The 24,806-nt window shown below is 37.5% G+C and overlaps 1 protein-coding gene across 3 annotated transcripts; it reads left to right on the top strand.

The window, feature by feature from the left end:
* Positions 1-350: 350 nt before the first annotated feature.
* chst10 (carbohydrate sulfotransferase 10) lies at positions 351-24,186 on the top strand. Of its 3 annotated transcripts, none has more exons than XM_056240394.1 (7): positions 351-556; positions 18,813-18,929; positions 19,451-19,583; positions 19,744-19,850; positions 19,973-20,207; positions 20,373-20,478; positions 23,071-24,186. In XM_056240394.1, the coding sequence occupies exons 2-7, from the start codon at positions 18,888-18,890 to the stop codon at positions 23,618-23,620; spliced, it is 1,173 nt and encodes a 390-aa protein (XP_056096369.1). In that variant the 5' UTR covers positions 351-556; positions 18,813-18,887; the 3' UTR covers positions 23,621-24,186. The 3 variants fall into 3 exon arrangements, with proteins under 3 accessions (XP_056096369.1, XP_056096368.1, XP_056096370.1); XM_056240393.1 differs by having other exon boundaries at positions 354-556; positions 19,451-19,586; XM_056240395.1 differs by lacking the exon at positions 18,813-18,929 and having other exon boundaries at positions 355-556; positions 19,451-19,586.
* The last annotated feature ends 620 nt before the right edge of the window (positions 24,187-24,806 follow it).

Raw genomic sequence — 24,806 nt, 5'->3', positions numbered from 1 at the left:
AATATAAAATAAATATATGTCTATCCAGAGGTGAAAATATAAAATAAATATGCTGTCTATCCAGAGGTGAAAATATAAAATAAATATATGTCCATCCAGAGGTGAAAATATAAAATAAATATATGTCTATCCAGAGGTGAAAATATAAAATAAATATGCTGTCTATCCAGCGGTGAAAACGGAAATTAGCGGCAAAACGGAAATGACGGAGAAAACGGAAATGACGTAGGCTGTCCAGCCACTGGTGTCCAGCCACTGGTGTCTAGCGAGAAGTGAGTCTGCGGGGCTGCAGCTGGATGCTATTGGGTCTATGGTCAGAGCGCTCTGGCGCACTGTAATTACGTCAGCGTCCAGAATTATCTCATCTGTTTTGTTTTCATTCCCTCATTCATCACATATGACATTATGTGCCATTCCTACAGCACAGTTAATGTTAACGAGTGACTGATTACGGAGTCGGACGCAGCTAATGTTCAGCAGAATACAGCATCCGAATTACACTGGGAACCCCGACAACAGGAGATGACAGAAGACACAGAAGATGTGCATTGAAAAGGTTTGGATTTGGTTGTTTACAATGTCTAGACAGGCAATGACTTTGACTGAGGTGGGACGCTTTTGCGTCCCTATCTATCGTTCCTTGTTCAGTTTGTCTGATTTAATCTTAAAAACTGATATTAGTTACATTAACTCGCTGGTGGTTAACGTTAGTAAGCGAGGCTAGTTGTTATCCATTTCATTAGCCCGGGTATCGTAATGAAAGCACTATGTGGACATATACTTTCCTATATCCTATATAGGTTTGCCTATATCAAACTAATGAATACAGCACTTCTGAACGATTTATTTGATAGTTTCCGCCAAAATATTATAGTTTGGGTATTAGGCTAAGTTTACTCTCACTGCAGACTATTGGCTGCCACTGTTATTAAAGGGGAAAAATAATGGAAAGTCTGACCTCAAGGAAATCATTTATGTATTTACATGGGTAACAATAACTATAGTAAATATGGCATTTCAAGGCGAAAACTATGGTCCACAAAATCAGTCCGCAGAAGATTCTTTAAATGGTTCTCCAAAAAAGGAAAATTCTGTAATAGTCACCCACGTGTTTCTCCAAACTCGTAGACTATGACACAAAGGATGTTTGAAGAATTTTTCAGCTGTTTTTTTTTTCAAGTTTCAAGCTAGGATGGATGGATGAAGTGTTTACCATGGTTATATAGAATACAGGGCTCCAGACTAACTTTTCCACTGGTTGCACTGGTGCTACCAACTTTCTCAGTTGGTCGCACCAGCATATGATTTGGTCGCACCTTTTTTTTTTTTTTTTTTTTTTTTTTTTTTTTTTTTTTACATGCCATGGGATTAATCAATGCATGCTGATGAATAGTGGTCTTAATCTGCATACCATAGTTTTGCACTGATGTAAAAAGACTGACAGTGACACAAGACCTCATGTTAGCAAAATGTTTTAATCTTTTAACTATCAAATCAAATTATTCTCTAAAAAACTATTAAAAAGTTAAAAGTAAAAAGATGACTGTGAAAAATAGTAGTATTTAATTAAATGCATTTATGGTGAGATTACTACATTTTATTAAATGAAATGCATTTATGATGAAATTCATTGTCATGTCAATTTGTGCTCATTTTGACCACGAAATTGTCGTTTTCCTTGCTTAAAACCCCGGTCTTAAAGTAAAAAGATGAAAAGTAGTATTAATTAAATACATTTATGGTGAGATTACTACATTTTATTGAATTAAATGCATTTATAGTGAAATTACTACATTTTCAGGTCAATCTGTGTTCATTTTGACCACGAACCGTGCGCTGTCACTTTAATTCAGCGCGTGCAGCACAGCAAAAATAGACTCGCGCCCGTTTCACACATACTCCGTTTGCAGTGCGTATTTTTTTTCCGTACCCATGTTAACAGGTTAGAGCTTTCACACTGCACGCGGGTGCAGTCCGTCGATCCGTTCCAGGTGCGGTGCGTATACAGCAGTGCAGAGATCGTTTCCGCACAGAGTCTATTTTTGCTGTGCTGCAAACGCTGAATTAAAGTGACAGCGCACGGTTCGTGGTCAAAATGAACACAGATTGACCTGAAAATGTAGTAATTTCACCATAAATGCATTTAATTCAATAAAATGTAGTAATCTCACCATAAATGTATTTAATTAAATACTACTTTTCATCTTTTTACTTTAAGACCGGGGTTTTAAGCAAGGAAAACGACAATTTACCTCAACAAGGACATAATGAACGACACTCGTCTCATTCGTGGAGGTGGAAAAACAAGTTATTTGTGACATGCAAGATGTATTGTATTAAAATTTAAATGCAAAAGAAAAGGCATGAGAGTCGGCTGTTTTTGTAAATTTTAAGTTTTAATTTAAAATGTTTGCGATTTTAATATAAGTAGGCCTACATGGTTTGACCACTTGCTTAAGCAACTTAATATAGAAGTAATGCATGGAATTACAGGCCTATGTTGTTTAAATTGTGTTTAAACTTGCATACGTCCATTCAAGTTTGTATGTGTACAAAGAGAATCGCAATGCTGACAAAACTTTTTTTTTTAAATAAAAGTTGCTGCATAACTTCTGGATTTGAAATAAAAATAGTGAGTATGTGTTTGTGGTACAGCCGCGGATCAGTTACGCACTGCAAACGCAGCATATGTGAAAGCACTATAGCGCGTGCTGCTCCTGTACCGCATACGCACCGCCGCAACACGCATACGCACACGGAGTATGTGTGAAACGGGCGTCGGGTTGTGTAAACGATCTCTGCACTGCTCCTGGAACGGATGCAGTGTGAAAACAGTGTCAGGCTACACATATTGATCTTGACATTGTTAGCCTCTTGTCTTTTTTACATGTCGTACACTGTACATTTAACTTACAATTATTATGACTTAATTGGCGCGTTTCACCATCAGTGTGCAATGCGCGTGACGTGCACGTTCGTTAATAAATAAACTGCAAGTGTCTTGCGGAAGAACATTGTAGCCGGAGCTACTTCTCTCCGTTAACCCTTTGAAGTCCGCACCAAGAAAAAAGTGATGGAAATCTTTTTTGTTTGCATTTCTTATCTTCTTATGTCGCTAGTAACCACACTCAATGTATTTTTTTTTCAACACATCCCATAATTTTTAAAATATCGGCCTCTACCAAATAGTTGAGATGTCACTTAATGGTAATAAATGGTACCGGAATTCATACATACTTTGCCATACTTTTTCATTGCCCATCATAATTTATGATCAAAACCTTTTCTAGTCTTGACAAAACACATTGTCAGAAAGGTCTGAGTCTCAAGGTTCCATATTTTGTAACAGAAGTGATGTTTGGACAGAAATGTTTTAATTTGTTACAGCAGAATGCATACAATTAAATTCAATGGAATTTATGTCATTTTTGGTATTACGCCTAAACAAAATCTCATGAGAACTTAAATTTTTGTGATATCAACTTCAAATTTGGAACACAACTTGGTTAGAACTTGGAACACAACTTATGGCTTTGATTTTATAGTCATTTTATAGGAAAAAATATTTTGTAAAATATATATTTTATATAAAAGAAAAAAATATTTAGTACAGTATATTTGATTTAATGTAAATTTAAACCTTCCATAACTTTCTCATACTTTTATTTTTTGAAGTGCTTTTACTTCAGCAATAATCTGCTGAGTGTTTTCTTTAAAACAAGACTAAACTTAGGTCTTTATTCCAAAGCATACTTGAATTACAACCAAGTTTTAATAGTGCATTGTAATGTCCATTCTCAAAAAGGGGGGAGACAATTAACCGTTATGTGCCAAATCAACCGTTTGGTTGAGCATGTTTTTGAAAAAAATTATTAAAAATATACTTAAGTTTTTTCATAGCACCAAGCAGGCCAGCTGATAGTCTTGCCTGGGCCCGGGACAAGATCTTAGATGCCCCCCCCCCCCATTTTTTATTATATATAAAACACCATATACTTTTACCCAAACTGAATAATAAAAACACGTTTAAATGGGTACATTTTCTATAAATGTCTTCATTTTCTTTTCTAACATAGCCTACTGCAGCTCTTGTTAAAACACACTAGACATGCAAAATCTGTGCATTTGGGCACTTTTTGTGTGAAATCATATTTATTTTTTTGTCCATCAAAACTATGCTTTCACTTTTAATTAAGCATGAGCAGCGCAGCAAAAATAGACTCGGATCTGGCCCATTATCTGTTCACCGATGCTGACAGTGACGCATTTCAGCCGGCTTTTTATTTCTCATCTCCATAAATATATCTAGTAGTAAAGCTAATGCAAGGGCTAGAAATCAATGAATTCTTTGCTAATACTTTCTCGTCATCATGGAGCGCAGTTCGCACCGCTTTCTCCTTTCCACAAACGCTTGCTGTCCCGTGGCGTCTGTCGTTGCTATGCAACAATGAAAAACGAGCGCGCCGCGGCTATTATGAGCTAATATCCTAAATATTTCCATATGTGGCTCTTTCCTCCTTTCTTATCAACAAGTGGATTTACAACCACCAGGGGGTGGTATGTTCTTGACCACTATTTCAAGGACAATTAGGAAGAAAACAAATAAAAAGCTTTTGTGTAACTTAAATATTAGATTTTTTTCCACAAATATGCCTATTTTATTTATTTTTTAACAATTATTCCATAATTTAATGAGGGCCCAGTTCTGGGCCCCCCCCCCTTACCCTGGGCCCGGGACAACAGACCCGTTTGTCCCCCCCTGTCGGCGGGCCTGGCACCAAGTAACATCATTTTGTAAAGTTAAGGCTCTTACAGTGTAATATGTAAAAAAATTATGCTTAGCTTGCAAAATTTCACCAAAAACAGTTCACATGGCTGGGGTGATTTATTTGTTTCTGACATCCATGTTAGAAGAAGTGTTGTGACAAGTGCTGTTTATTGACACTGTGACATCTAGTGGATTTTCTTTTGGCATAATATACCTCAACCAGATGATAGAGATGGCTCAATCAGTTTGAGTTAAGTTGGGTACTCCTCTCAATAAAATATAGTGACTCAAAATGTGCTCAACCGTTTGGTTGAGAAGTCAGTTAAAGGGTTTAATGTCTATGGCGAGTCACGCAGGCACTGGGCAACTCCGCAGTCGAGCCGACCCCGGGATAATATAGTCAGAATATAAACACTTATTATAGGCGTACCGTAGTGATTCAGGATAAGTCAAAAACACGGTTTGGAAAATGGATTCATGCTGTACTCGTTCATGTTGAACATACGGACTGCAGCAGCTGCGGATACAACGGCGTTCTGTTGCGCATGGTGAATTTAACTGAGTAGGCTACATGACCATGCGCTCGCACAAATGCGACCACATAAAATTTTAACTCGCACATTCTCAAAAAATGGTCGCAGTCTGGAACCCTGGAATACTATGTGAGAATTGTTGCATTATTCCAAAAAAATAGATTATGATCCACAAATAAATGTAAAGAGATTCACAAAAATATATCAAATTCACAAATAAATAGATTAAGATCCACAAATAAATGTAAAGCGTTTCACAAAAAAATATAAAACTCATAAATAAATAAAATGAGATTTGCAAATAAAAAAATATATTTACAAATGTTTTTTATGCCACAAACACAACTCTGCCTGGCATTTATTTGTGAACCGCTTTCTGTGCATTTGTAAATCCCCTCACGCATTTGTGAATCGGTTCCTGTGCATTTGTAAATCCCCTCACGCATTTGTGGATTTTGAAACACTTCTAGCGTCGAGGTGCAGACAAATCCACAAATAAGTGGACTCCACCCTTTTCCTCAAGCCAATCAGATAACGGCCATATTGAGCTGACCAATCCTAGCACGTTCTCGCTACCAATCACGTTTGGTTGTATCAATGAATCATCTGCATTGGCTCAAATAGGAAGTGTAAGGCTAGTAAGGCCCATAATATTGCTACAGTAAAATATGTTTAAAATTTGGATTTCGTTAGAGTTAGACCATTAGACTGTGTATCAAGCCAAGACACATTTTTATAAGCCTTTGAAAATGCCAGAGAAACATGCGCGTACATCTCTGTTATGGGAACAACGCGTTATGGGAGCGTCACGTTATTCATGATAAAACAGAAAAGCATCAATAAGTTGCTGACTAATGAATAACTGGATTAGTACGCGATAAATACGCGAGTTTGTGTAGCTAATATAGGTGAAATTACTGTCCCAACAGCTTGCCCCACTTCTTCAGTCGCAGCAGGTCCGTGGATCTAATGATCCATATAGTAGGCCTACATTAAACATGTAGGCTATCATGCATTTAAAAGTGAAATGCCCAGCAGACAAGCTATTTGCATTTATTTATCCGTTAAAACACTTGATCACACAATTAATATTTCATATGAATCAGACTTAATAATATTTTATTGTAAAAGTTACTTACAGCATCCAAAATGAATGCAAAAATGTATTTTTTCATGATCACTCAAAACCCCAGTAGCCAACATGCTGTCTTCAATGATGGTCCTTTGGGCTGATATTTGGTATTTGTAAGGGATATTCCACGGCTAGCCATGCATTAAAGGATTTTAATGCACGACGTGCCGGCTAGCCGTGGAATATCCCGCTTATACCTCGGTTATTTGCCAAGTTAAAAAGAAGTTAAAGCTGTAACTGACAGTGTAATTTTTTAACAGACGTGTAAAAATGACGGTTGTTTTCTTAAACACATATTTATACCGACTTCATCAGGCTCCGAAAATTCTTCACAAAGAACACAAAGAATGGCCTTCTCAGCTGCCATAGTTGCAACTCTTGCGTCATCAGAACAGTGTGTTCAACGCATCACCGTTTCTGTTTAAAAAACGTTGTGCAACGTTTTGTCGGGGCTGAACGCAGCCCAGGTCTCTGGTCGTACGATGTGTATGACGTCATTTACATTTTAAAAGACTTTTAAAGCAAACAAGTGACTCTAAAAAATCTAACACCCAGTAATGTGTAATTTCTTTGCATCTCCTTTCGAATACAACATTGAAATTACTAGATACAAAATTATATCCTGAGAAAAGTGGATTTTGAGGGGTATAGCTCCGACCTCCATTAATCCTTCCATCACGAAAGGCTCGTCTCATATTTCTCTCTCTCTCTCTCTCTCTCTCTCTCTCGACTGTAATAATGATAACATAATGGTATAGTATTAATTGATTTCTAAAATGTTATGATGTACAGTAATAGAGATCAATTTATTATGCGTTTTTTTTTTAACAGTAACAACATGTTGAAAGACCGGGGTGGGTTTAAATAAGTTTGACTTCCCACTCCGTTTCAAGCAATAGATCGATTTATGTTGTAAAGTTGATGAATTTATCTTTTCGTATTGATTTAATCAGAATGCTTCTTGATTGCCTTTGTTATGTGTCATTATTGCTTGAAATAAATAAATTAATTCATTCATTCATTCAACAAATGCGCTGGTCAAATCATGCATGATTTAATATGAAGCGTCTGTAACAGTCACGTCCGTAACGAGAGATGAATAAAGTGAGATGAATTGTCAATCATAACTAGAATGGACATATTTTGGCTTTGTACATAAAGTTTCAAATTAATTATAATAATTATTATTATACAATATAAACTTTTTCTTTAAATCGTTACGGACGTGTCACAGCACTGAAGCGTCGTGACTTCCTAAGTATAGCCTTTATAAATTTAAAGGGCAATGCAGTTATAACAAAGTGGGTGTATTTATATCTCAGTCATGCTCCCATCTTTCTGCAAAATGCTTACTGTCACCATAAAGTATAAAAAAGGAGTCTTTGATCCCTCTTTTTAAAGCATGAAATATACTTTTTTGAAAAAGCAATTTTAGTATCTGTGCACACCTTATCTGAGGTGAATAAACAGAAATTTCCAAAATATTTACATGACAGCACATCAATACAATAAAATACAGACCCTACGCTCCTAGAAAAAAAAGTTAGTCTGGAGCCCATTACTGTTGTAAGTAAGAAAGTTACAAGAGACTGTTTAATGTAGAATGCCTTTATTTTGAAGGTGTGTGTTTTATTTTGTAATTTAGACTTCTTATGGGTGGGATGATCATTTCCTGTTGTGCTGCAGTTGCGGTCATGTTGAAGAAGCACATGTTGTAGTAAAAACGATATCTATCCATCCATCTTTTGTTCGGTCATGAGGCATCGTCAGTGAGTATATTTAATTGAATAACTTAAGACCCAATTTAGGAACAATATATTATCTGTTTGTGCTGTATTTATTTTTGTTTACTTACCTGCATTTGGGTATGTGTTTGTTATTTCAGTTTTACCTTTTCTTCATTAAAATTACCTGCCAAGTACAACACATTGCCTGTTCATTGGAGGAAAACCTTTTGAAGAAATGAGCTTAGCTTGCTGTGTTATGTCAGATGACAACAGTATAATAACAGTGTTAAATATGTCACGTCCTGTTCTCAGCAGGTATATGACTATAACTGAATATGGGCATGTGTTCAGTACATGACTCTTATCAAACTGTAAAATTTGGGGCAGATTGGACATTGTTTGTCAGCAACTTCCTGTTTCATGGCGAAACATTGACATTTTTCAGTCCACCAGGAAGATGCCCTTTGACAAAAACCTCAAGATCTTTTCAATTTAGCATGGCAAAGGCTTTAAGATTCAGTCACACTAGACTTTGAGCACACAAAATTCTGCGGCATCTTTTTTATAAACATGAATTCAAACATTTAACAAATAGTAATACATTCAAAATGTAAAAATATACAATCTACTCATCTATGAATAATATGTATTCTTTTAAAGGCACAATATGTAAGATTTTTTCGCCACAAGAGGGCGCATTTTCCAACAATAACAAAGGCGTAGGTTGATGACGCAGTGATGAGCTGAATGATGGGACTTGCTGTCAAGCTGATGGATCTAATAATGTTTATGGATGCGTGCAAACATTCATGTTTTTTAACATTACAGTGGTATGAAGCAGGTCGCGATTGCTAAAGAGACAGATATCACACGCGAGTCCCATGTATATAAACGAATAAGGACATTTAATTCTACCGAACTACCCGCAAGTGCTGTATTACTCACACACAGGGCCGGCTCTAGCCCTTTGGTTGCCCTAGGCGAGATTGATTTTTGAACCCCCCGCCCCCCTCCCCCCCTAAACTTCAACAAGCAAATTATGACTTGAACTGTAATAAATTGTTTATACAAATGCTACAAAGAACGTTCAAGGATATTTCAATCATCCTACATAGTTGCATTGTACAAATACATTTTATCTGACCATGTAACTTGTAGTAGATAAATGACAATTACTACCACCACTACTATTATTACTAATCTATTAGGCTGCTACAAGGCTTCGGGGGGTTCGGGGGCATGCTCCCCCGTAAGAAAATGTTGTGCATTTTAATGTTAAATTCATCAATCTGGTGCACTTTGAGAGTTCAAAATTAAAAGCTCCAACCCATATTCAGTGTTCAAATTAAACAAAGAAAAATTCAAACCTCTTTTAGTTAGTGTCTGTCTACATTACATAATAATAGTTATAATATTAATCCCATGATAATACCCATATATTGTAAAACAATGCACTGAAAAATAGAGGAAACTTTCATAAGTTTTGTACTAATTTCTATACTAATAGAAAGAGTATTTTTCTATACTTTACATTAAAGATGTGATTGGGCCAGCCCAGTGTCAATCAAGAAAACAACCAATGGGCCGCTGATCTACGCGTTTCATGCGGTGTCAGAAAAAAAGCTAACGCTGACTTTTTTTTGACCAATGCATTACACCAGGACTAACCCAGCGCCGCCGATTAAGCAAAACAAAACGAATGGCCTATTTCTATTTTAGCCCCCGGCCGCTTTTTTGCTTTATCCATCTTTTTGAGGGCGCCTACTCCTCATAAATCTTATGAGGGCGCCTACTCCGCTACACATACCGGTATACCCACTTTTTGCGCCACTGGCAGGCTTATGTGCCGGCCCGGGGCTGAGCCCCGGAGAGCCCCGGCCCAATTTAACCACTGGCTGTGAGCTTGATGATATAGTCTACATACCTCTGCTTTGGGGCCGTTTTTCTTCCTCCTCCTTCCTTCGTTTTCAGAAAAAGCCGATCCCGATGGCTTGGGTGTTCTTTTCATAATAAAAGATTATATAATATATGATCATTTATAGCCTACAACCGCCAAGGGGCGTGTAAAGCGCATTTAAAGCGCTAAAACCAGCTGTCAGATGTTTTCGCGCCACTCCCGGTTGCTGAGCAACGCGCGTGAGTTTGACAGCTGCCTGTCAGAGTGACTTTAGGATTGTATAATCTAGTAAAAGAAATGGACAAATACAAGCAGTGTGTGGACAGTGCACAGTAAAAGTGTACAGAGTGTGCGCAGCTTTCATAATACGATACATACATTTAATTAACTTTTCTTTTTTTTATTATTATGCAATTTTGCGCCCCGTCCAGCAGATGGCGCCCCAGGCGGCCGCCTGTCGGCAAAGCCTGCCCTGCTCACACAGGTCAGTTTATTAGACGAATTAAACTTGTGAGTGTAACGAATCACACAATAATAATATACATAAAATGTATTTAAGGGGGGCCGGAAGGCCAATTTAGCTCAAAAGGAATGATTCATCGATTTGCAATGAATCTTGACCGAATCACTATGGAACCGAGCAAATGACTCGTTTAGAGTTCATTTGAACGGGCCGTAATTATAACCTTGGCAACAGATATGAATATCCAATCTATAGTGAAACACTATGTATTAGCAAGGTAACTTTAGATCGACAGTACAAGACATTAAATGTGCAAGCACAACACAAGGCAAATATCTTTTCAAATATATTGACGACTTTATTAACTATTCTAAACACATAAAACTAAGGTCTAAACACAATCACACACACGCATTCATACAAGGCGCAGAGGAAGAGAGAGAGAGAGTGAGTTTTCAGAGTGAGATGCACTTTGTAAGACATGACCTGAACGAACCACCAAGCATTAATTTAAACCTTCGTTTCTTAGACAGGTTATTCAATTTACATTTAAAGCACCAGTTCAGTTAGAGTCTGGAGTAGCTGCTACTTGCTTGTCTTTGCGTTGCTTAGGGAGTTCCCTTTTTGCGGTGCTTCGTCAAAGGGGTTTCCCGACCGGGTCCGTGTGGCTGGTTGTCTTTGAAGTGCCTGGATGGAAGTTTCTGAACAGCCGGTCACGTGTAATTGGCAGGCGAATAAGAGTCTTTACAGTTCGAAGCGCGTTGCAGGAGCGACGTTTAAACGAACTTCGCAGCAACTTAACTTTGAACTGAGACTTTTATGAAAAAAGAAAATAAAGGAAGAAATGAAAGTAAGACGAGTTAGATGGCTTGAATGAGCTGTTTCAACCCCGATCTTGATGGGTTATTTGTCTGCTGGTCTAATTTGGTCTGGTCGATGTAGAAGCGTGCGAACACGCTCTTTGTTGTTTTCAGAGAGAAGCACGAACAGGAACACTCTCTTGCTGTTGCTAGAGAGAGGCGCAAAACTTAATTCAACACCGAACCGAACTCAAAACCGAACGGCAACCCCGAACTGCTCTCTGAACCGAATTTCTTTTCTCTTTCTCTAACTCCTTTGTTCGGGTCTTTAACTTAAAAGTTAGTCCAACCTCTTTTGGAGAATTCTGACCAATGAGACAATGGCATCATTTTAGGAGGTGGATTGAGTTCCTACTTATCGTTATCTGGGATCTGCTTGGGTTCCAGCACTTAGCAGAGAACAAGAGACCCCAGTTTAAACATTATAGATTATTATAATCATACAAAACATTTTACACAGATTTCAAACAAGCCACCTTTTGAATTAAGGGCATACGATTCTTTTGATTGGAAGCACGATGCTCTTTCATCCATACACACAGTTATATCACAATTACATGATTTATATGTGATCTACACATAATACAAACATGAATTGTAGGAACAACAAGAATTATGATGTTTGATTATAAGTCCACGGAGCATTGTTCTGCGTGAGTTTTAATGGGTTTGATATGTAAAGTCTGTGTAAGTCTCTCACGTTCCATGAAAGTGTGGTCTGTTTTACATCGCTGTCCTGCTCAGCAATGGTGATGCTGAGGGAGGTCAAAGGTTGTCAGGCCCCTTGGTGGTCAGGCCTCGTTTCACCATTTTTGAGCAGCTTTGTCTGGCTTAAGGATGAAAACAGTGACACGTTCTTCCTGTTTAGGCTTATCTCTGGGGCCATAAAAGTCTTCTCTGGGGGGTTTTCTAGACAATTTGGAGCCAGTCTTGTGACTTTGGAATGTGGTATTCAGATCCGAAATGCTGAATCACATTTGAATGAATCCCATGAGAGATTAGAAAGATTCATTTGTGTTTGGTTCATCCTTAAAGTCTCTACAGAGGTAACGCAGCGCTGCTTCACTTGGTCTAACGTTACACTATCACACTAAACGGCATTTAAATGTGTGCTGAAAGTTATAATGTTATACTACGTGTTAGTTCGTTTGCTATACGAAACTAGCAGTAAGCTAGATCAACATTAGAATAACATACTGACCATATTCTAACATTTCATCATGTTGAGCTAACGTTATATAACATTGATTTGTTTTATGTACATTTGCTCACCTGTCTAATAAAGCTGTCAAGTCGTGACTCATGAAGCTCTGTCAAGTTAGTGGTGGACGTGGAGCTCTCGGCATCTCAAAAACGCCACGCTGATATTGATCCTCATTTTAGTTCTCCTTGTTTGTCCCAAAGTCTGCTTGCCATGGTCTATGTTTGAAAGAAACAAGAACTGCGTGCCGCTAAACGTTAGGCACTACGCAGTTGTCCACGTCTGTAGCCATGGTTATGTCATGGCTATGGCAGTATGAACGGAAACCGAGGATAGCACGGATATTGCGCCATTGACAGGCGACATTTTTTTCCGGGACGGCCACTTATTTAAAATTGGAATTTCTCTGAAATAAAAAATCTTTGGAGACTTTTGGGATATTGTAAGTACACAACTGCAGGAAATATATCACACTGTGCAAGTGATTTTTGGATATTTTATTACAAAATTCTTACATATTGTACCTTTAATTCAGCCAAGAGGATCTTCTACTGCTCACACGTCTTCACATGATGATGTGAATTTCCAGGTCAGAGTTCACAAAACTTGACTTTGGAACGCAGCGAAATTCGAAACTTTATGCTAAAATGTGAATAGTGAAATTCTTAATATTAATTCCAAAAATTCCAAATTGCATATTCCAAAAACGGACTTTTGACTTGAGCTCGGCGACTTCTAAGGGCCCCCCCCCCTGCGACTTCGAAGGGCCCCCCCCCCCCCCCCCTGCCTCGGGCCCTGGGTACTTTATCCCCCCAGTACCACGCCCCTGAACACCACATAAATATAAAAAACAAAAAAAAGTTTTATCTGCTGAAGCTCGTCAGGCCAAACGTGATTCTGATCGACTCAGGACGAAAACACGGATCAACATCGGCAGAGCTTTTGAATTATAGTAAACTCTAATGAAATATCAAGGTAAACTACATGAGACATGAAATTAATACAAAAGACTGTTCCAGGATAACAAAGTAGGTGCTTTAGGATGTAACTTATTTTATGTACTAGATCTACTGTCTAACGTTACTCATCCCACTACTATCATATTGTTTATAATAAACATTTCCAGACACGTTCAGTACAGTAATGTTACTTCCTACTGTCTTACTGTTACACTGACATTGTTCAGTCTAGTTCACCGTTTTCGTTATCATATTATACATTCACCTATGTTGTGTGATGCTTTCGCCGTTGCGTTGAAATTCTCCGTGTCGCCGTTAGTGAATGCTCGCTGTAGCAACAATGAGATGTGCCTTAATTAGCTCAGATTATGCATAGGGAATTTTAATAATTAATCATGAATATGATTAATATATTGCATATTACAGTTAAATCATCGAAATTGAAAATAGAACGATTGTATATATGAATGATCAATCATAACGAATTATAATTCCTCATTCATATATCAATGATCTCATTACAGATCGATTATATGGGATAACTTTAAGGGAATCAATTGGCTACCAAACAATCGGTTTGTCCAGCAAACGGCTGTAAGATTAACCCATCAATTAATTCAACAACGTTATCCCTTTTTATAAACTCCAAGAAATCTCAATGTTCCGGCCGTGAACATTAATTTTCTCGTGTTTATAAAATTTACGTTACTGATATAGTAACAACTTGTAAAGCTTTTGTAGCTAGGATCGCATTTCATTGACTTGTAAAAATATGAGCATTCAAAACAATCAAGAATATAATGGTTTTAATAAAATGAAACTACGGATACAGAATTCTACATTTACACACGGGATACATGTATGTACAGTAAACAGTAAAACTAATGAGACAGACGAACAACAAACAGGAGTGAGAGAGAGAGAGAGAGAGAGAGAGAGAGAGAGAGAGAGAGAGAGAGAGAGAGAGAGAGAGAGAGAGAGAGAGAGAGAGAGAGAGAGAGAGAGAGAGAGAGAGAGAGAGAGAGAGAGAGAGAGAGAGAGAGAGAGAGAGAGAGAGAGAGAGAAGATGAGAGATCTTCTTGGCACAATTCATCACAGACACAGAACCTTTTGAATTAGAACAAGACTCAACAGATCTTAAATAAGCATAGTAAAACGGATACTTGCACAGGTAAAGCTCTTTTGGTGGGGCTGATCTGAAAAAGGCGTGTGGGTGTATCTCTGTCATGTGGATGCCGAGCGTTCGAGTTCGTCCAGCGAGCGCGGCGTGTTTGAATGTCCTTGTAGGTGAAGCTTGCCAGTCTGGCTGTGTTCATTTTCTTCGCGAGAAGACATGAACAGAGGAGACTTCGAAAAAGATAAAATAAACTTGAAGAAAACAAAAGAGAAACGATGGATCATCACACTAAGGCGATGTCCAGACGCACGAGGAGTCACATGATGAAGCCACAAAGAGCAGGAAGAGCCAGGGAGTTTTGGCAGAGAGTTTTCAGGAAGCTTTCAGAAGCGTTTTTTTTAGCAGGCGGACAAGGGAAGCTCGGCGCGTCTCTTTAAGGACACTTAGGTTCACGCCCCTTCTGGCATGAAGGCACCAATCAGCTGGGAGAAAAGTGCCGCGGAAGATTCCTCTTTGTCTTGTCAGGATCATTTATGATGGTATAACATTTTGTCATTCCTACCCAGAAAGATTGTACAAACCGGACAATAGATTTTACAGTAATATCCTATGTATGACTGGTTCAGTCAAGACAAGGCGGTCAAACAGCCACCAGACATGGCAGGTAAAAGTAGAAGAACATAGGGTTACATTCATATGCAGAATTACAAGCATTTTAAAGTTGGTTAACACACAATAAAATTGTCAGTACTTCCAGTATGGCATGTGACGACATCTAAGCACAAAATGAATACATTTAAAACATTTAGAGGTACTTTCCTCTGAAAAGTTCCATGGCTGGTGTTTGTGTGTGTGGAATGCGTAATTGTCTGTCAGCACTCAGGCAGCATTGTGAATTGACTTACTCATTGCACAATTGCTCTATTGTGAGGTGGTCAGACCAAGGAGACCCTAAGGGGTCGCGTGGTCTTCGGCCGGACTCGAGATGGACTCGTGATCTCATCTCGAGTCACATGTCCAGGGCTGACTCAACTCGTAAGCAAAGCATTCCGTTGTTCATTCATTAGCGAAGGATGCTGCATGTGCGAGTCATAGTCAATGATTTAATCAATTCAAAACACTACCCCCTTTGTTTCACGAATGGAAGTTAAGGGGAACTTAACTAAATTAGAATCTAGTTAATTCACTCCCCATACCAGAGCTGGCTCGATTACCTATCTGATTATCACTACATTGCTCTTGAGATCGAGCACGCACACGAGCATGAGCTCTCTTGTTGCAATCTGAAACATCACCGCTAGAGGCCGCTAAAAAATACATAGAGCACCTTTAAGTAAAACACTTTTAAAATATTTTTTTTTATTAGAAAAGCGCAGTTTGGAGGAATATTTCTCTTGACATCAAGATGACAAAAATGTCTTAAAACGTTTTTAGGACAAATAATCAATGGGCAAATATTGTGATTATTTTTAATTAATCAAGAGAAGCAAAATGTGTTATTGCGATGAAATTAAGATTAATCGTGCCCTAACAATAGCAATGGAACAAAACAATCTTATAGTATATGTCAGATGATCTGTCCATTAAGTCTTAGTGTAAATGCAAAATAATAGACCTATTACTTTTTATGTAATGTTTTACTTTGTTGTTCATTTTATTACTGTCTTATCAAATCAATCACTCTGTGACTTTTTACATGGGTAGGGTAGGGTACTTTGTCCTGTGTGTGTGGATGACCGTGCTCGTCTGCCACCACCAAAGATCATTTTTGAACAAGAAAAAAGTTTATGGCAGAGGCGTGCAGGTCATATAAGGTGCGAATGCTCTTCATTCCCAAACCATTTGAGAGAATGAGTTTGTGGACTCACTAATTAATATTAACACTATAAAAATGACTATAAAATCTCTTGTCATTTGAGGTGTAACATATATTTATTTATTTGCCCAACGACTGTAATTTCTTACAAAAAAAAATCTGGTTTTGGGTAAGCGGATCCACAACAGCTGTGGCACGTATACGCTCTGTTGTTATGCATCGGCATCATTGTTCTGCATTATTATTGGTATGGGGGATTTCATGCGCAAGGAAAGCTGTTCGTGAATTGTTCGCCCAAGTGGGAAAATGTGCTGTTGCTACCAGATCTCAATTACCATAAATCATAGTGTATTTGACACAAAAAAACTAATTATACTAAATCAGATGAAAAAAGATTGTCACAACTTAAACTATTTTAATAATATTTCATGTTCTCCATAGAGAAAACAAATGAAAACGTGGAAACTGTTAAAGATCGATTTTACTGTAAGGAGACTTACTGGTTCTAAAACACGGCTGGAATGTGTCTAAGGTATTAAAATTATTTAAATACGAGTAGAGCTTTTTTTTATAAGGGATGAAGGATCACATGTTTAAAATTGCTTGGAACACCTCTGTTCACCTCTCTCTCATCAAGGAGCTGTTAATTTTAGCTGACACACTGGAACTCACTGTAGTAAAAACATCTTAAAAAAAATGTGTAGAGAGAATGTCCAGTTTGCAGCCACAACACTTCATTTTGGCAACAACTGTGTTGGTGTGGCTGTTTCAAAATGAGTCAGGAAATTAGGCTGTGAATGACTTTGGTGGTAGATGAAACACATTCAATAGCACATCTGATCTGCTCAACTTTGAGGAAAAAAATATAAAAACTCCCAGATCTCATAGGTCTCTTTTGGGCGATTTTCATTATCGTTGCATTATTTGCATTATCATTGTAATATCCTTTATTAATTACAACGATATACCAGTCTAGAGAGAAAATCAGAACATTGTTGGATGAAGTCCTTATTAAATCTGGGAGGTCTATACACAAGTGCACGGAAAACAGAACCCAGAGTATCAGTCTTTAATAGCTGCACCTCAAAGCTTGAATAAATTCTTAGTCCATGCTGACGAACCAAAGTCAAAAGTCCATAAACTTAAAACCCTACAGGACATGCACAATGGACAGGGAATCAAACAATTATCCACCTGCTGTTGCCTTCTCTTCTCTTCTTTAGTATCTTACTTTTTGGGCATTAGTTATTGATTAGCAGTGTATATTTATATATAGTTGTGGTATTTACGCTTGCATATCTATGTTTAATTTTTTTTAAATTCATTTTATTATAACCATGTCTTCTTTGTGTTGAGGATCACTGGCTCTACTAGTTAACCGAATTCTCACAAAACCTTTAGATAAATCAGCTGACAAACTCCCTCCAATTTAAATGAATTCTAATTTATTGAAAAGTCCTTTGGGAGTGTTTTTTTATGCCCTGAGGTGAAAGGAATGGTTCATCTGATACACTCATAATAAAAGTGTTTCAGACATGTGGTCTTATATTTTAAATATTTGATCATTTAAATATTTGTTTAATTACATCTTTTTTTTACCATGAAGTACTATGAATGAAGGGCAATATCAATGATACCAATACTTATACTAATGCTTCTATTAAATTGATTATTTCTTTTTCTTTTTTTTTTGATAAAATGGCCAAATAAAGCCACAATAGCAGTATTATTGAAAGCCAGGCCTGAAATGCAAAATATCAAATTGTTTTTTATCATTTATTAATAATTACAGAACATTAAAATGTTACAACAACTTTTAATTTAAGTAAACTTAATTATAATAAATGTGAAATTAAGCTGTGCCTTTTATTGTGTTATTTCTTTGTCAGTATTCTGTCAGATCTACCTTTTTGAATGGGAGCTGTTAGTTCACTTTTCCCTGTTGTATTCAAAAGTCAAATCACCTTTATTTATATAGCACTTTATACATACAGATTGTTTCAAAGCAGCTTTACAGTGATAACAGGAAAATTATTTAATGATAAAAAACAGTTCATTTCGGCAGCTCTTAAAGACAACGGTGTCATTGTTCAGCTTTGATTCAGTTTCATTGTAAAGATCATCAATTATTAAATTAGTTAATTTAATCTAAAAAGCAGTTCTACAAAAAACAGTGATGTCATCATCCAGGTCAGTTCAGTTCTCATCCAATAGTGTCAGTGCAGTAAAATCAATACTATTGTTGAAAATTAAGTGTCACCAAGCCAGAGGTGACAGTTTTCATAAGTAATAAAAAATTACTATAGTTAAAAACTTACACCTGCTTGTCTTAATCACAGAGACAAGAATGCTACTGATAAGTCTGAAATAAGTGTGCCAAAGAGGAGGATGAGGCTTTGAGCACGGCTGGATACATGCAGACCATCCTGGTTGACCTCTGTTGCTTCACAGAGCTGGTGAGAAGCACACAGATAGTGTGATATACTGTAATGTTAAATCAAAGGATGTGAGAAAAATACATTTGAATAGCTTAAAATTAGTGCTGGGCAACGATTAATCGCATCCAAAAAAAAAAGTTTGTGTTTACATAATATATGTGTGTGTACTGTGTATAATTATTTTGTATATAAATACACACACATGCATGTATATATTTAAGAAAAATTTGTTATTTATATATAAATATTTATATAAAATATATAAATATATATTATATACAGTATATACTTGCAAATATTACATGCATGTGTGTGTATTATATATACAAAATAATTATACACAGTACACACATATATTATGTAAACACAAACTTTTATTTTGGATAAAAGCACTACTTAAAATACTTTAGCATGTTTCAGGAATTGAAAAGATGGATGCTGTGTTAATTAGGTTAATTATTTTTAATGCATTCAACGCCAAATAGTAATCATAAATAGTAACTCATTATTTTCTCAACCCAAATATGTTTTTATTGTAGGACTTTTTTTTTTTTTTGCCTGTCCATGTGCCAATAATGCGTCGTCATTGGTTGCTGGTTGGTGCTTGTGGCTGGGTGCTACTCATCCTTATGTTCGTCAGCAAGTTCATCAACTTCAGCTTCAGAATACCAGGTGGTATGTGTTTATCACATTATGTCAGCATTTCCGTGTAGAGAAATTGGTTTAAAGTGTCTACATATGTTGCATTTGTCATTTAAAAAGTCCCACAACATGCATTTTATATTCACTGCTCATAAGGCACTCTGACAGTTTCCCCTCAATATATTTTCAGACTTTGAGGGGAGGACAGACATGTTTGTTTGGACCATGCCATCTGTTACGACGAAACTCCCTTCTGTCCAGTGGCCAGACAAGGGAGCATCACAGCCATATATATTGGTGAGTCAGTTTGTCTGTGTACAACTTATTTGCTTTATTCAAAAACTACTTGAATTGTTAAGAGTTATATATTCTCTGTTTTTGGGTGTCATGTATATGTGCATGTGTGTTGTGACTATCAGTCCTCAGTTAGTCCCTCTGTGGTGGAGCCCATAGACTGGCAGTCAGTGAATGAGAAGCGTTTGGAGCTGTTAACAACTGTTTGCAGAAATTCATCTCTTTGGAACCTCACCCACACAACTGTGCGCAAGTTTGTCTTGGACCGCATTTTTGTGTGTGACAAGCACAAGATTCTCTTCTGTCAGACACCCAAAGTTGGAAACACACAGTGGAAAAAGGTTCTAATTGTCCTCAATGGTGAGAAATGTCTTTAGGTTAAGTAACTTGTACATTTGATAAATCAAAAATGAACCATAATAAACCAAATTAGACCTGTAAAATTACCCTAATTCAGCATCCTATTTTAGGCATATTGGAAAAACTGTATATCTTTCTTGAACTTCAACATTTTTTGTGTTTCAGGAAAGTTCTCGAAGGTTGAAGCTATTCCAGAGAACATGGTTCATGACCATGAAAGAAATGGCTTACCTCGCCTGTCCTCTATGACTGACACAGAAATCCATCAAAGGTTTACATAAGTTCACCTTACAAAAAATGATTGTTTCTTGGGATTTTTTTTTTACTAAACGGGGATCAACAATCAACATTATTATTGATTGATTGATTAGCTGGCCAGTCAGGTTAGTAGTTTAGATTCCAACATTTTCACTGGGCTTGGCAAAAAAGAATCATCAGTTTTAATTTTTAGTAATTTTTTTCTAGAAATATTTTTATGCTACATTTTCTTCACTCGGACATGCGCTTCAATCTATCGCCGTTGTGGAGACTCTCTATTCGTTCCGGTGAAATCACAAAACAAAATGCACACAAACGTGTCCCTGCTTGATATACAACCACTGATTAACATATTCGGTTTTGATAAGAAAAAAAACTATATGAGTACGGATTAGAACCCAGATCCTCTAACACGCTTGGCAAAAGTTCTGCCACTAGCCAATGGAAGATCTTATTAAATGGCAAATTAAACCCAATGTACTATTGAAATTGATTTCTGGACATCGTAATGTTATTTTTTTTCCGAAGATTGTTTCTGTATACACATATACAGTATACAGCAACCTCCTCCCTCCCACACACTTGTCCCACCCACTTTTTAAAACAAAATTACACCAGTGGTTGGAGATGTGTGTTCGGTTGCTCGAGTTTTATTCCGTTTTTTTATTCCCAACTGTACATTGACTAGGAATGAAATGGATAGAATTTATTCACACTTCTACTATTGAATCCAATGTATCATCAACGCTCAAATTCGCTTCCATGGTGCTGTCGAGTACGATTGCAGTCTGTGAGGTAAACTAAACGCTATTGGCTATTTATTTGAAAAGGGGGAGGAGCCATTCAATATGTCCTGCCTTAGCTTCCTGTTTCAGTGGAAATGACGTCAACGCATCATACAAAGCTGCGCGTTCCAAGGCACTTCAGTGGACCTTTAAAATCATAGCAACTAGTGGATAATCACAAAAAACTTTAATGGTTTCGGTAACGAAGCATATTATGGTTGTTAAACAGAAAAAGTATAACTACTTAAAATGACAAACATCTGTAAACCTCACCTCTGTAACCTTGTTGAACTCAGCAGGTAAAATATGGAAGGAGGAGCTTTATGATCAAGGTTGACTTTTATGTTGCATGAATTTTAGAAATGTTTTATAAATATCTGACAATGTTGATAAGAAGGGGCATTGCTCTGAAACATTACATACAATTTTTTAATTAAAGGCACACCGCGGAACTTTTGGCCACTAGTGGCGCTCGACCTGTAACTTTCACGTCTAGCGTCCCTAGAGGCCACAAGCTCCGCAGCACTGTCGCAAAAGTCAACAAACAGTCAACCGGTCAGACCATAGACAGTGGGTCAGCCTCCCGTGTCTTTAGATTGTGTGTGCTTGCAGTGTTTGAGGCGGGCAGCCTTGCCGCGCTCGATTCCCTTATAGCAGTCTGCTGAGAGAGAGAGAGCGGGGCGAGCCCCGTGGGGCTTAGTGCTAACATGTCTGAGTAAATGTGGGCGCGGGACGGGCACATTTACTGCACTAAAAACACCGTCGGCCTGAGCTGACTGTAACTTATGTGTGTTGGTTTCGTTTTACAGAAACCGTGGGACATGTTGTGTGTAGTGTTTGTGGGCACTGAGTCGTGGGCACGTTCACTACATTTAATGTACATTTGACATGAGTCGACTTTATTTGTGCGAGCCCTGCACTGTGGCGGGCTGTGCTTGAGTGTAGAAATGAACAATGGGCTGTGGGCATTTTATTACACACATAACACCATCGGCTGTGGCCGGAATACCAGAAAATACTACACTACTTATATGATTTATCTGGGTCACCTTGGAAACGGCATTTGTGTGCAGGCAAGCGTCAGCATCGGTGGGGGCACCCCTCCTCCTCCTGTAGCTCACGCCAGCGAGCGAACGCTGGACCAATGGTGATCCTCGTCCTGGCTTTTCATTTGTCACTATGCCTTTTTCTTTATTTTTTTAGTGTCCTCTGACAAAACCTTTGCCTTCTTCCTTGTAGCTGTTGGTTCGGCCATGACGAAAACATACAGACGGCAATCAAACGCGAGTTGAGCACTCACGTCAGAATCTGAGGAAGTTGTGGGTGGTGGGGGAAGTGACGTATGCCGTAAAGCGGTTGAATTTTGTAGTTCTTTTTGTGCTCGGGTTCCTACCCGAAACCCGAAGTTACATAGTGCTAGGAAAAGCGATACAGACACCTTCAGGCTACGGCAGACGTGTCATTCAACCTATTGTAAGTCGATGTACCATCTCAATGGGTTTTGGTAATATATTATAAAGGTTGAAAAGTTCCACAGTGTGCCTTTAATGAAATGAAACTCGTCCATCCCTCAGGACATAATTGTAATATTTGTATATTAATATATTCTGTTTTCATCATTTTAATACATAGTTTATTATTATATAAAAAAATAGAGTAATGGTATGAGTACATTCTCTCTGATTAATTTTAGATTTATAATTTAAGAATTGTACAGATTGCTGTTTTCCCAACTAATGGCAAGTAATATTGTGCCATGTTTTGTTACATGTCTGATAAGATACTGTTTTCCTGAAATTGTGTTATTTTTTGGTTTACAGATTGAATACCTATTTCAAGTTTTTTATTGTCAGAGACCCATTTGAGCGCCTCATATCTGCGTTCAAGGACAAGTTTGTGAAGAACCCAAGATTTGAACCCTGGTACAAACATGAGATTGCCCCAGCCATCATTCGCAAATATCGCAAAAGTCACCATGATGATGGTGAAAGTGTGGGTCTTCAGTTTGAAGACTTTGTTCGGTACTTAGGTGACAAGCCAGGAAGACAGCACTTGGACAGGCAGTTTGGTGACCACATTATTCACTGGCTGACATATGCTGAGCTGTGTGCTCCTTGTGATATTTCCTACAATGTCGTGGGACACCATGAGACTCTGGAGTTTGATGCTCCTTATATTTTAAAAGCTGCTGGTATTGCTGACCTGGTGTCATACCCCAATATCCCACCAGGGATAACTCGCTACAATCACACCAAGGTGGAACGCTATTTTACTGGAATCAGCCAACGAGATGTTCGTCGCCTCTATGCTCACTACCAGGGAGATTTCAGCCTGTTTGATTACCAGAGACCTGCCTTCTTATTGGACTGATGTAGAGATGTCCTGATATTTTTAGCCTATTTTTTATGGATCTCTTGGACCTTTTAGCTTACTGATAAAAATGTGGTTGCCTCAAAAATAGAACTCAATTGCCTGCCCTACATTATGGAGTACATATTGTTCTTTTGCACTTATCTGAGACATAATTGATTACTTTACACATACAAATATATATGTATTTGCATGATGTTTGGATTTGGCTTGGTCAGGGATCTGCACTAGAGGGTAACTTCAACCTTAAATTACTAGGATCCAACAGTGCAACAGTAAAGTTTATCGTTCTGTTTTGTCTTTAGTTTATGCTTTTACTACTTTTCACTGGTTTTAGAGTCTAAACTTGATGGTAATTTCTGTATTTGCCATAAATTAAGTGCCATAATATTAATCAGAAGTTTTATGGATTTCATTAACTGATTTTCAGACAAAGTATGTACTATTCTATTATATTATAAAATAGTATTTAAAAAAAGTTAAGTTAAAATGTTGACAATATTTTTGGACACATTGTGTTTTTCTTTTTTAATACCAGTTTACCTTTGGACTCATTTACCAAAATAAAGTGTTATGGAATTTTTCTATTATTACTCTGATTTCAGTGATTCCTAATGATGGCCTCATCTGTTCTCACGAATGTAGTGAGAGGGGGCCTTTGGGTGATAATTTACTGTGGTTGGGAGTCAGTGGAGGTAAGGAAAAGCAGGTGGTCAAGGGGTCATCTTGAGTGCATTTGTACGTTATAGCCTAAAGGGTTAAGGGGGCATTTACCTCTCAGGGCCAGGGAGAAATAGAAAAAACAAAGTATATCTCTCCTGTGAGGGGAGGGCAGAAATAAGGCCTTGGAGGACACAAGATATAAAAAAGACAGACACTGCTTCTCTTTATCTCTCCTCACTGACTCACGAATGTGTATTGGTGACGAAGATCTCTCTTGCAAGAGAATAAATACTTTATAAACTATTAAATTGGACTCAGAGTGTCTCTTACTCAGTGATGATGTTTGTTGGAAAGGAAAAGCCACAACAAAAGTGTCCTCTCTATCACCTCTCCATTAATAAGAATATTCGTTAATAATAATATCAAGAATGTTCAAACCTTTTTATTCTTAAAGGATGGTAGTACTTAAAATCTTATAATTTTGATCTTAATGTTCAGTTTCATTTGGGCCAATAATAGATCA

The sequence above is a fragment of the Rhinichthys klamathensis genome, unplaced genomic scaffold (assembly GCF_029890125.1).
Source record: "Rhinichthys klamathensis goyatoka isolate OS25496 unplaced genomic scaffold, OSU_Roscu_1.1 h1tg000595l_1, whole genome shotgun sequence".
NCBI lineage: Eukaryota > Metazoa > Chordata > Actinopteri > Cypriniformes > Leuciscidae > Rhinichthys > Rhinichthys klamathensis.
Note: the sequence above shows the minus strand (reverse complement) of the source record. Positions and strands in the feature narration are given on the sequence as shown.